The 13,673-nt window shown below is 34.5% G+C and overlaps 1 protein-coding gene across 1 annotated transcript; it reads right to left on the bottom strand.

The window, feature by feature from the left end:
- Nucleotides 1–3,070: 3,070 nt before the first annotated feature.
- On the bottom strand, nt 3,071–6,197 carry LOC149418455 (calcium and integrin-binding family member 2-like). Its single transcript, XM_089638503.1, has 5 exons — nt 6,015–6,197; nt 5,669–5,771; nt 4,692–4,839; nt 4,452–4,576; nt 3,071–3,240 (listed from the first exon to the last, which is right to left on the bottom strand). The coding sequence occupies exons 1-5, from the start codon at nt 6,104–6,106 to the stop codon at nt 3,130–3,132; spliced, it is 579 nt and encodes a 192-aa protein (XP_089494629.1). The 5' UTR covers nt 6,107–6,197; the 3' UTR covers nt 3,071–3,129.
- Nucleotides 6,198–13,673: the final 7,476 nt, after the last annotated feature.

Here is a 13,673-nt window from a genome sequence, read left to right as displayed (position 1 = left end):
CTACATAGTCACCAAACGTACAACCCGTGCAGTATGGTCTAAGCTCGATGACAGTTGGCACGCTTCCATGCCATATCCGCTTTGTTTCTATTATCCATGGGTAAAAGTTTGTTGGTACCCATAAAAAAGCTAAAATTAACAATAAGTATTGAAAATTATTTTTTTCGAGATGGATGAAATTTTTCACTCTTTTATCTTTCGAAAAACTCAGCGAATAAGTTTCATAAAGGATTTGACTTGAAGACGAAACATTACTTTATCATAATGTACCAAATTCACAGCGCGTAAATATCTACATATTTGATATTATTATTTGTGCCATCTGGCGTCAAGAATATTAATAATTACACATTATTCCAATGGAAGTTTCCTACTTACCATAGGTCGAAAGTATGCTATATGTACACGAAACACCTCTCTGTGAAAAGCATTGTTTGAGACCACGACGGGAAATTATATATAACGCATACATTGAGGACTGTCTTCAAACTATCGTCTGTACAGAATAAAAATATGTCTTCAAAGTATGCTCTAGATGTATGTATCGATATATATTTTAAACGGTACATCATAGACGTATATAGCTGTGAGGGGGTAGTTTTTAAGGGTTGATTAAACAAAATGGCATTAAAAAAAAAGTGTATATAATGTGGCTCAAAGTATGCTTTATACAAATATATATATATATATATATATATAAATTGCACTTGGTTTCAACTTAATTTCTACAAGTAATAATTATTTATGTGGTGGGAGATGGTTAAAAATGCATTAAAGTTCAATTTTTTCTCAATCAAATTTAAGTTTGAAGGTTAGGAAATATGCATAAATTATTAAAATAACCCAAACTAAACCCTAAAAACCTATTTTAAATAGTTGTCTCCATTCGATATTGTTGATATCAAGAGCATGCAGTGGAATTCAACATGTTTACCCAAATAATAACTATAATAAGATGCATAGAAAAAAAAATCCATTTTTCTCAATCAAATTTAAGTTTGAAGGTTAGGAGATTTTTTTATTATAGCAACTACAAAATATTATACGTATAAAATATGATATTAAATATATGTATGGTAAATTGTATTTCTTAGTCCTCCTCACTAGGGTGACCTGTGCTGAGGCGGACTAAAGTTATTCATTTCTGCTTTATTAGTTTTCTACGTCATTTTTAATGTTTTTTTCAGAGTTTTTTCATTAATCTCTTTCAGCTAGATTTTTATTTTTGATTTGTAATCATTCAAATTTTCCATTCGCTTCATATCAGGGGGGAGGATGTGTGGAGTTATAAAATACGCATAAATTATTAAAATAACCCAAAGCAAACCCTAAAAACCTATTTTGTGCATGTGCGACTTAAATTCTTTTAAACATTAGATAGAGAACTTCAAATCAAGTTTTGTATTTTAAAGAGCCTTGGCATGCAGCGGAATTATAAAAGTCACTATGCACCCAGTATCTTTAGGCATTTGCGTGGTAAGTGGGGACTGTGTGCGGATTTTCCAAACTAGTTAACTTTTTTGAAACTTTTAATACTATCGGTGTGCAAAAATACATTGAAACATGTCCTCTTTAAAATGATTTGGTTTGTAAAACACCCCTAAGCTGATGTTTCACAAAATAGATTTAACTATTTCAGGCTTGTCAAATGCATCGGAATTACTATAGAGGGTATCCTAAATGCGGGCACCCATTAGATTTCTTCAAGAAGAAAACCAATTCATGGCAATCACCACCAGAGCTTACGAGGTACCTAACATAACCTAAAAATAATAATTATTAACTATCTAATTATAACAACGTTTCTCCGCAGTAGGCAGAGAGGACGGACTGGCAAACAACTTGGTCTTAGCACACACCTTGCCTCGTTCACATTCAAACATACTCTTCTATTATTCTAACTCTTGACATGGCCCGATTCAAGAATCTGGTTCACTTGATCAGTGTGTCAGTCTTCCTCCGACGTCCCCGACTTCTTCTACAATTAACATTAAAGTCGTATATTCTCTTTACAGTCCTTTCACTCGCTGTACATGCCCGTCCCTGATTACGCTTACATCAGCCTTGCATTTTTTGTGGATCTCCACATTTCTCACACGGTCATACATGGTTTCACCACACATACGCCTTAGGGATCTCATTTCTCCAACATGCAGTATTTTTATGTGAAATCGAAACGGAAGCTCCTCTCTGTGGGGATGCTGTCTGGAAAGTTTTATTTAAATGAAATGTTTGAGTGAACCATCTTGAAGGATGTTGTAGCAGAGGGAAACACAAAGCAGCAAATTATTTCACAAACATGGATTTATAAAAAAAACCCTTTCTCATGTGGTTGGTAATGAGAGACAGGAAGATACTTTCAGTATTTGCCTTTGTCATAATATAAGTCTGTCGTCCCACGGGTCGGTAAGCAATCGACATAAACCGAATGCTGTAAGACCCTGCGCCGAAAATTAAATTTGCTTTAGTAAGATAACAGTCTGCAGCGCAGTTCAGTGTGGAACCTTTCTGCGCAGGGTCTTTGCAGCATTCCGTTTATGTTGATTGCTTATTGACCCATGGGACGACGGGCTAACTGTTACTTACTACTTGAAGGAGGAACTTGTGCTTGAGGTAATAATGATTGGATTATTTATATAGCACCGTTTTCGTGAGAAAATCACCTCAAGGGCGCAATGTTACATTTAAAAGGTTTTACAACAATAGGAAATAGTTGGCAATTTATCTTTACAGTTTTGCTACTAATTTTGTAATTTCCTTTCAGCACATATTTGGATTTTCCCTTCTACCATGTGGTGTATAAAAACCCAGCGACTTTAATGAAAAAAGAAAATACAGATAATTCATTCAAAGCACGCTACACAAAAGATCCTGCAGTTAATTATAAACGTTAAAATACAACAAAAAGACATTCACTTTAGGATTTAAATTTAATGTTAATAATTTACAACAAAAATACATTGTAAATAGCTACTTTCATTATCAGGAAAAGAGTACATTTTAATTTTTGTAAATAAAATTGTAAAATATTATATCTAAATGAATAGTTGACTCTTTGGTAAAGCTTCAATATGTAATATTATTTATTTATTTGTGTTCAATCCGATATTATAATAAGAATTCATCTGTTTACAATTTGAAGTAGAAGGAATTCTTGAATTCGGGCATTTTGGTAATAAGGTGGTTGAACTCTATGGGGCCCAGACTTCCGATATACTGAAGATCCATTTCATTCAAAAGCTGGAATACAATAATAAATAATGATACAAATATTGCAAGTATAATATAATTTATTTGTACATAGCAGAAATCTGATTGTGTGGTGCAGCAAAAACAAATCAAATTAACACAACTTTTTCTGTCTGGGGCCTCTTGTATGGAGTTAACGTTAAAAATAATATTTTTTAATAACTAAGACTCAAATGTAGTCAGCAAACATAAGAAAACTTTGGGTGGAAGCGAGGGGGGGGGGACAATCAGTCTATTTTGAATGTAATTTTTATGCAAAAAAATTCACATTAGAGGAACAGTAGCGCGGTATTTTTCATAAAAAAAAATAATTTTGGATTTTAGGCTAAATACTCATGGGCGCACTGAGTTTGGGGGCACATTTTGAAAGCCTACAAGAAACAGTAAACCTTATAAAATGTTTATTTATGGGGTTCATGCAAGACAGTTCCCTGACACTTATTTGTGATTCGGAGATATACTCGTATATAATAAATAATAAGTCATAAGAATTAAATCTTTACATATTTTTTAGTGTGTAGATAATTACTTACAGAAATATGAAAAAGACTTTTTAGAGAGATTTTTTTATTTTATTTTAAAAAACAAAAAACAAATATTCCTAGGTTACGAAAAACCTGACAATATTTGAAAATCTCCTACCACCACCACAGTAAGCGTAAATTGTTGCTTGTGTTGTGATGGAGGACTTAGCCTACGCCTGGGTGGGACCCAAACGCGATGTCAACTCGGCCACCGACCGGTCCATATATTACTCAATAATCTCAGAGCCTGTGGAACTATAGCATCCCCAACTGGAGAAGTAAGAGACGAGAGTGAAGGGAGTGGAAGTGTATCTGGGACAAAGCTAGTATTAAAGAAAGCTATTTATTTTGTAACTCAATGTAAAGTACATGTTTCAAGTAACTTTTTAATTTATTGTAGGTATGCAACTTAGTAATAATTTGTGTAGCGCCTTTTTTTCGACAAAATCATCTCAAGGGCGCTTTAAATATTCAGTTAGTACTGTGATTGCTCGGGCCCGTTTACCTCCCCAAACCCCCTTCTCGGCGGCTCGGTCTATGGGGGGGGTCCTCAAAGGGGCCCAGTCAGCAGTTGATGAAATGCTGACCGTTAGATCTGGCTGGTTAGATCCCCTGTGTAGTAGGAATATACTTATAACAAAAATTACTCAATTATAAAGTATTAAGTTTGTAACTTACAATTGTGGCAATTTTGACTTTGTCCGAGTTTTCTATGAATTTTTGTGGCTCAGTTTTGTCCCAAGTAAGGCGATCAATGGTCTGGCACAAATCTTCAATATTTATTTGTTTATCATCGTCAAGATCTGGAAACAGTCAACAAAATATTAAATAACGTGGAAATTCTATGGATGAAAACTTTTATTGATTTCTAGTGTTAGTTGTTATTTCATTTGCTTAACAAAAAAACAAGACAATTACCAAAAATCCTAAAGGCCCATGAAGCTTTGACTGTGTCTGGGCAGTTGTTGCTCATCACCGAGCATAAATCCAACATGTCTTCGAAAGAAAAACAGTTGTCCTTCTTAGATGAAAACACATGGAATATTCGATCTTGAAAAGGATTGAACTGGAAAAATTAAAAAGAAAATGAGTGGCATTATTCGAATTACGCGTCTAATAACCATTAGTTATAGTGACTCCATACGACTGGTTTTCCCGGTAGCTGAAGCCACCACCTCGGCCGTCCGATTCTAAAGTCATACCCATTGTTCAATCCCTTCCTACAAGTTATCATAAAAACGGTGGGTATGTTGGATGTGTGTAGACATGGTTTTATGATTGAGGTTATTATAGGTTAGGTTGGATTATTATTAGGATTTAGGTTAGGTTAGATTGAATATTATAGGTTAGGTTGGATAATTTTTCAGCGACATTGCAAAACAAGGCCAACCCATGGGCAACCTATTAATTTATTATGTGACTCATTTGACTACAAAACATAGCAGGACCAAACTTGTTGTATGTATAAGGAGGAAAAAGCTTTAATTTTGTGCAAATAAAAATATTGGTACAATACTTCCAGTAAAAGGACTATTTTTCATTAAATGGTTTGTTCTAATCATGGATCAAAAAGAAGAGAAAGAAGTATTTTTATATGGTGTATTCATTTATCTTTTTTTTAGGATACCATTTATAATTTTTTTTCTTAATTCTGCCAAGTAGTCCCAGCACGAGGTTTAATATGACATCATCATTCTAGTATCTTTTAAGTTTTCATACATTTCGTGAGAAGTAAGATTTTTCATAGATGATGTATGAACGACCTCTCTCTGGAACTACTGTTTAATTATTTTCATTGTGTGACCTATTACACTTTCTGACTTCCGAAGGTATTGTAACACTGTACTTAATTAATTGTATAAAATCGTACACATTTGATAAATAAAAGCACTTACCTTCAGAACAGGAAACTTTTCAACAACTGCCTCTCTGGGAAACCTATAGTTGAAATCATGGTTCATAAGCTCAGGACCGATCGAGTGGAAACGCTTCAAGAGACTACAAAGAAATGAAATTTTTTAAATCCCTGCTATTCTTCATAGAAAAGTCACATGTACTCCGGATGCCAGAAGAGTGACTTCCACACAAAATACTGGCGGATATTCTAGAGACAAGAAGTCCCTGGACTTCTGGACGCACCTTATCGATAGGAAATGATTAGGACAAGAGGAGATGTCTCAGTGTCTGAAACTAAAAATATTTACACAGCAACTTGGCATTATAAATATAAATCATACTTACTATAGGATTTCTGCCCTGGACAAATATGTGAGATCAACGTAATCATCCAAAGAATCTTCTGTCAAACCAGCGGTTAATTGCCTGTTGCCCATGATGTTACAAAAAAATATTTCCTTTTTTTGATAAATTGTGAACAGGAAACGACAACACTCAGATGTAAACAATTTATGCTCTTAGCGGAGGGGTATTGTCGGTGCTATCTGTCCTATGGCTTATAACTTTGATAACAATTGCAAATAAGCCTTTACTCGGTATGTGTTGATATGACTAAGTGATAAGCACTAAGTATTGGATGATAAATGATAACAGATGATTAGTAACTTGATCTGGGTTGATTGCAAGTAAAGAGGTGAATTGGTGATTATCTGTTAATGAGCGTATTAGAAAGCTACATGTTTGGTAATTACATAGTAATTTTAGACTAATTAGTCAGCCTTGTAATCATATTCACCACGAGCTGGTAAAATGGAAGATTAAGCCAAAAACTCATCTGCGAACTGTAACCTTAACCGTTGCAGACACGGTAACCAGGCTTAGTGTGTACCAGCGATGCGTCATGACTCATTTTATTAAGAGCGGGAGTTACGGTACCAGTTCAATATTTTCGTAAGGCTCAAAGAGTCGTCTCAATTGAACGACGGCTCACTTGAACGGGAGCCGTAAGCTCAGATCGTATAAGCAATGTGAATGATATGTTCACCCAACACGACATACGGCTCCCAGCATATGAATGATATTACGAATCTTGGTACTAGTACGCCACCTCGTATCACAAGAAAAATAAGATGCGAGTTAGTTAGTAGGTGTAGGTACACATTTCCAAGTTCAAATGTCGGACTGTCAGATGTAGTTCACGCCTCTGAGAATGTAATTATTAATACTTGGATAATTTTAATGGCGCTATTTTTATAAAATATCTCCTGATACAAAAAAGTAACGGTTCTATTGAGCCGTGGTACGGTTTACCAGAAGTCGTACGAATACGGCTCATCAAAAAGAGCTAGCTCAATTGTGTGGCTCATTCATGAATGTCTCATCGGTAGTGTATACGCTAGGGTTGTTATACAAGCGTTGATTCGCCACAAGTAGCTCACAAATCGCGTTTTTTGGTAACGGTAATATATGCGACTTTAGCTGTTAAGCGGTTCAAAGCTTCGGGTTCCCAGCCATGTTCTATTCTCTGCTAACATGCTCCATCACTGCACAAGCAATATTTTCCTCCTTTAAAGATGCTAGTAAGTATTCAAATATTGTCGAGTTATTCGTAACTTGGGAACGTTTCTTTCTTTAAAAAAAATATAGTACTTTTACATACATATTCACTGAAAGTTAAATAAATTTGAAAATACATTTGTGTTAGGTCCTAAGCTAGAGACCGGAGATGTTGGGGAACATTTGAATTTAATCCAGGGGTTGGAAAAAACCTGGAAATGATTTGCCCAGTAGGTTTTATCAGACTTATGGTGACGCAATACGAAATAATGCAGAAACATGTGTTCAGCTGTTCCATCAGCACGGACGTGACTGATGTGGAATTAGTTTTTAAATCCATCAAGTAATGGAGTAAAATTCTTCTAGAACTATTAGTAATAACTTTATATAACATACATATTATGTTATAATATTTTGTATAGGAATATGAACCAATCACAAGTATTATCTCCAACAACTAACATCAAACAACAAAAATTTTCATATTATTTTTGTCTAATCTCCCTCTCTGCAACTGTAAATAAAGGTTTAGTACTATATATAAAGTTGTAATATACAATAGATGTACTATGTAAAAATAACATTTAATGAAATAAAAATATTTTTTATTTTTATTATAGTGACTATTTAAACATTGTACATACATACAAAATATGATAGTGAAATATGTATAGTAAATTATGTTTCTTAGTCCTCCTCACTAGGGTGACCTGTACTGAGGTCATGAGAACATGATTTAAACACACAAATATTAAGAAATCGATAATATGTATTAAATAACCACATACTGAATTTGACTTAGAAGACATCTTAAAACATGTCAAAGTTTTTTTGACCCTTTAGTAAGCGAAGAAAACGGAAAAAAGTTTTTGAAAAATAATCAAAATGCTGTACAACAACACGCTTAATTTAGTGCTAAGCAATGTAAATATCTGTGATGTGAAATGGAGCGAAGAAGCATTGGTCAAAGAAGACCATCACCATCGCACGCTAGCGGTCTCGGCACCCCTTTCGAGGACACACTACAGCAGGCGTTGAATGTGTGAAAACCATCATCACGCAGGACAACCCTTACTATCGAACTTTAAAAAATTTAATTTTAAACATTTAAATATAAATCTGTGTCGAAATATTTTCTCACACTTCAACTGGAAATTTGCCACCTATCTGAGGAATAGGAGACAGTACGTATGCATCGACGGATATGGGTCCAGGGAATTCTCTGCATTCTCTGGAGATTCTTGTTATCATCTTCCCCATCTAAAAGAACTCGACACACCAACCTTTTTTACACAACTAGTAATAATACAAACGCTGCAGCCAATTCCCCTATTTCTCGCATCCTTCAAACATTCAACTCAATTCAAACAAGCACAAGTACCGATATATTTTTTGATTCTCTCCCTCTATTTAAGAAAAACTTTTTTAGCACACTAAATTCGCCAACATAACATATACAACCACACACAGACACACATGCACACGTACACACACAAACACTCACACACACCTCTCTCCTTCCCCAGCACACTAATTAATTTAACTTAAAAATGTAACTTAACCGTAAAATGTATAATATACCTCCTATGTATATATGTCAGCAGAGGCGGATTTGCCCTTAGGCCTATGTAGGCCCGGGCCTAGGGCGGCCAGATATTAGGGGCGGCCAATCGTGACAAAAAAGTCACAGATTATAACAAGAAATTACTTCCTAAGTATCTAAATATTGTACGTACGAAATAGCGATATGCAAGAGCGAGTTCACACACAGCACACAGCGCGCCCCCACGCCCCGCAGCCGCCCTCGCCACACCTATCATGCTCCGTCGCTCGCCCGCTCGCGTATTTCCAATCCCTACCGTGATTCAGTTGCGCTAGTGACCTCGTTAGGTATTGTTATGCATAATAGCGTGTTCACACACAGAGCTATAATATGCGTGAGATGGCGTATTTCAGCATATCGCTCGCCACACTTTCCAATTTGATCTCTTAATCACCTTACAAAAGCTATAATAAATAAATAAATCAGAGATTATAAAATAATACAATAATAAGATGTTATTTATGCCAATTATGAACTTTCCACTGATGATAGTGATTAATAAAGTGTGACTTTATAGAGGTATTTTCTTTAAAAAATAAAAATATATATATTTTTAGTTAAAATCTATGAAAAAGGGGGGGGGGGTGGAGGAACGTAGGAATAGGATTAAGAGGCAAAGGATTTTTATTTCTTTTTAGCATTGTTCTAAAGTAGCCTACGGAGTTTGGATTTGTGACATCTATGGTCAAAATAGATAAAGCATTGCAATTTGCAATAGCTCCGTGTTAAAATAAACGGCTGGCCAAGAAAATGTTTTAAATAATTACAATAAATGTTTTACGAATGGTAGGAAATGTGGTCCATTTTTGGACCGAAATCAATCGCAGAAAAATAAAAGTGGTCCGTTGTCCATTTTTCGACCGAAATCGTTCCAGAGGAACAAACCCGCGTAGGGATTGGAAATACGCACCCGCTCGCGACAGGCGACAGCAGTCAGTGCCGGCAGTGGTCAGTATGCCAGTCATGCCAGTGTGCGTACAGCAATTGCAGCGAGTTAACGAGCGTTTTTCTAATTTCTTAAAGGTATTCGTGACGCGACGTGTATGTACTGCAATATTAACAAAAATTAAAATATTTTACAGGACGTGGACGATACCTCACGTAAAAAGTGTTATTTCGCATAATTAGATATGGATGGAAAGAAAAGTTTAAGTGAAAGTGTTAAGGTGGGCTGACGTATCCGCCGCCAAGACTTGGACAAATCTCACCCCATGAACCATGAATGATAATGGCAGGAAAATTAAAACGGTTTTGACCCTAGGAACTTACTGAAAAGTTTGGATACTCCTGGTCAATATGATGGGTACTGAGAAAGGGGCGGCTACATGGTCTGGGGCCTAGGGCGACCAAGACTGCAAATCCGCCTCTGTCAGCGACATGTCATTGGTACCAATTATTGTACTAACTTTTATAACTTTGTAACTATTGTCCAGTGGCGGCTCGAGCACATTTTCGGTGGTCGGGACCGTCATTTTTTATGTGTAGATACTGACATTTCATTGCCAGAAAATGGGAGTATGATATCCAATATAAATATATACACGAATAGGTTTTTTATTGTGCCTAATTCTAAGGTCTAAAGTCTAAGATAAATCAGGGATGGGGACTATCTATATGACATAATATTTCTTCTACTACCTAGGTATATGAACTACTAGTATTTATTTTTACCTTCGCAGTTTCTTCATGAAGTTTCGCCATCCGAAAGAACTTTGTAGCAAAAATCAATTCTTCTGTTCTTCTATTTATATTATTCTAAAGTTTCTTTAACAAAACACTAGCACAACAACCGCAAGGTAGTCACCTTGGCCCGGTTTTGTTCCTCAATTTCATCAATGATATAACCAATTGCTTCAACGATGTCGAGGTATTGCTCTTTGCAGATGACGTCAAACTATACAAGAAAATAACTGATATAAATCATTGCCATATACTACAGTCAAATATTAGTAAGTTTAGAGATTGGTGCATTCAAAATAATTTATTTTTAAATGTAGTAAAGTGCAAAACCTTGACTTTCTTCAGAAACAAAAATCCTGTTTTATTCGAATATTCCATCAATAACATAGCTTTAGAAAGAGTCACGGAAATGAGAGATCTTGGAATTATTTTGGATTGGACGAAAAACTAAGTTTCACCAATCATATCCATCAAATTGTGAACAAAGGTATGAAAACACTAGGCTTCGTATTAAGAACAACTAAAAACTTTAATTCTTTACAAGCCATTAAACTATTATACGTATCTCTAGTAAGAAGTCTAATTGAATATAACTCAGTAGTTTGGTCTCCATCTTATAAAATTCACATTAACAACATTGAGCGAATACAAAAAAAATTTCTACGTTTTATAAATTTTAAATTAAATATCCCTGTCGAAGACTTAAAATACAATTTCTTATTAAATACTCTAAAAATACATACATTAGAAGATAGACGTAAAATAAACGATTTAACGTTCTTATTCAAAATACTTAACTCTAAATTCGACTGTTGTGAACTCCTGCAACTTATTAACATACATACACCCACAGTAACAACACGACAAAATACAATATTCTACAGCAGCACACATAAGCGTAACTACATTGCCCACTCTCCGATACAACGACTTCACACCATGGGAAATCATTACTTGGGTGATGTTGACATATTCAATACCAACTTGGCAAGTTTTGTGGATCATTTAAAACATTTATTTCAACAATACTCCTAAACACATCATGTAAACCAACAAATAGCTGTAATTTTCTGTTTTTGTTTCTTGTGTTTGTATGACTTGTTGCATAGCTTTTATCAAATGTAATTTTATTCTTATTTTTTTATGTTTCAAAGTATTTGTCAAATTAAAATTATACTACCAACCATGTAAAAGCCCTCTGGGGTTTAAACGATTATAACACGACTAACGCATATTCTGACCCGTGCATAACTGACCTACTTCAATAATTAGAACTAAAACAAACGATCACAAGGGGATTTTCAAGTCTGTCCCCTGCGATTTCGTTAGAAGATTCAAATACGCATGCGCAAATTCTTAAAATCTCATACAAGAGTATTCAGTCCAAGTAGAAGAATCATTTTAGTAGGAATAAATCGCTGGGGTTGTCCCCCAACTGCGCAGAACGTTCTGCGCATAACTGGACGCTAGTCCCGAATCCGCTCGTTCGGGCTCGTCGGTCGCGTTGGTATTAGTAATATTAGTAATTAGTATGCTGCAAGGAACGGAGGAGGCTAGTCGCACGTTCGTCGGAAGAAACTTTTCAAATTTCGAGCTTAAAAATTACCCTAATGAATTTTTAGTTGAAATTTCTGCAACTGTTAATTACTTTCATGTAAAGAATGTATTAATTATTTTTTGCGAACTGAAAGAATTGTCATTTTTTTTCTTGGTAGATTTCTGGAATATCTGTAGTGGGGACTGTCCCCACGGTCCCCTTGTGAAGAACCGCCATTGCTATTGTCATCTATGTAATTATGTACTGTTTATTTCTGCAATAAACAAAAATAAAATAAACCTACAAAAGGCTATAAAATTAGATTTTTCCGAATTCGAATGGAAAAAAGCAACAGAATTCTTCAACTGTCAGTTCGAATCCTCGGAATAGTATTACACGAGGTATGGCGCTATTAAATATTATGTCTAAGGCTGTTGACAGTTTTAACAGTAGCCTTGAACGATTCAAGGGGCATGTAAATGCCATTCATTACCCATTATAAATATGCATTTTATTTTTCTTCTTTTTTTAATATATAGTTTGTTACATGTGCATTGTAAATCGACAAAAAGTCTGTTATGAAAAAAAAAAAAAATAAGGTCAAATGATGCCATCAGCATTTCAGCACATAAACCGCATCACATGGTGCACTTTTGCGGATGTAATGGAATCTGTAAGGGCCTTCTGGATTGGTCTTACTCCATATTCGGCAATTTGGTAATGAGCCTTTTCTCTGAACAGAATTTTGCAATAAAACAACTATACAATTTGTGCAAATCGACAAGTGATTTCCAAAGCAAATTAGGATTACCCGGTAGCGTTGTTCAAACGTGAGTATTCATGGTGATTTGGCAGACTAAATATATGATCATAAATACAAAAAATGAGAGCAGTATGAAAGTTCAGTTTGACAGTTTTAACCCTATCTTATGCCGTCTTCCCACCTTATCTGTTCTATGAATCTATTTATACTTATTTATTCCGGAATTATTTAACGCATTACCTGAAGACATTAAAAATGAGACATCTTATTCAAAAATCAGAATGAAAATTAGATCATTCTACCTCCGTGAAACATGAAAACAAATAATATTGAGGATAAATACATATTCTGTGAAAACCAAATAATATTGTGAAAAATACCTAGAACTGTTAACCATTGTTAAAAATAAAACAATTACTATTGTACATTATGATCATAAGCATTATAATAATTAGTAAGTATTTTTATATTAGATTTATACTATTAAGTAAATATTATGTATTACGCATCAAGATATCAAGTTGAGATTTAAATATATTATTATAAGCAAATAAATAGGAAAAGTGAGAGATTTCTTACAATCAAACTGATTAATCAGTTTTGTAGGATTTAAGTAAGATAAAATATTGTACAAATAAAAAAAAAAACAGGAAAAAAAAAAAATATATATAATGAAAGTTGAAGTCTTTTCAACTTTAGGTTTTTATTCATAGAAAGCGTGTTCTCAATAATCTATTCAATAGATTCTATAGGATAGATTAGAGATGGGATCAATAATGGGGAAATAAACCACCTATTATTATTTGATGTACCTAGGTAATAAAACAAAATTGTCAAAAATATAATATTTTAATAAAAGCTTAT

The sequence above is a fragment of the Hesperophylax consimilis genome, chromosome 13 (genome assembly GCF_061612785.1).
Source record: "Hesperophylax consimilis isolate HC1 chromosome 13, BYU_Hcon_1.0, whole genome shotgun sequence".
NCBI classification, from domain to species: Eukaryota; Metazoa; Arthropoda; class Insecta; order Trichoptera; family Limnephilidae; genus Hesperophylax; species Hesperophylax consimilis.
The sequence above is the reverse complement of the archived record's forward strand: the minus strand, read 5'-3'. Positions and strand labels throughout refer to the sequence as shown.

Coding starts and splice junctions, on each gene's coding strand:
- LOC149418455 (XM_089638503.1), bottom strand. CDS start 6,106: ATGGGCAACAGGCAATTAACCGCTGGTTTGACAGAAGATTCTTTGGAT. Junction 5,772..6,014: donor TCCAGGGCAGAAATCCTATA/GTAAGTATGATT, acceptor ATTTCTTTGTAG/TCTCTTGAAGCGTTTCCACT. Junction 4,840..5,668: donor AAAAGTTTCCTGTTCTGAAG/GTAAGTGCTTTT, acceptor TAATTTTTCCAG/TTCAATCCTTTTCAAGATCG.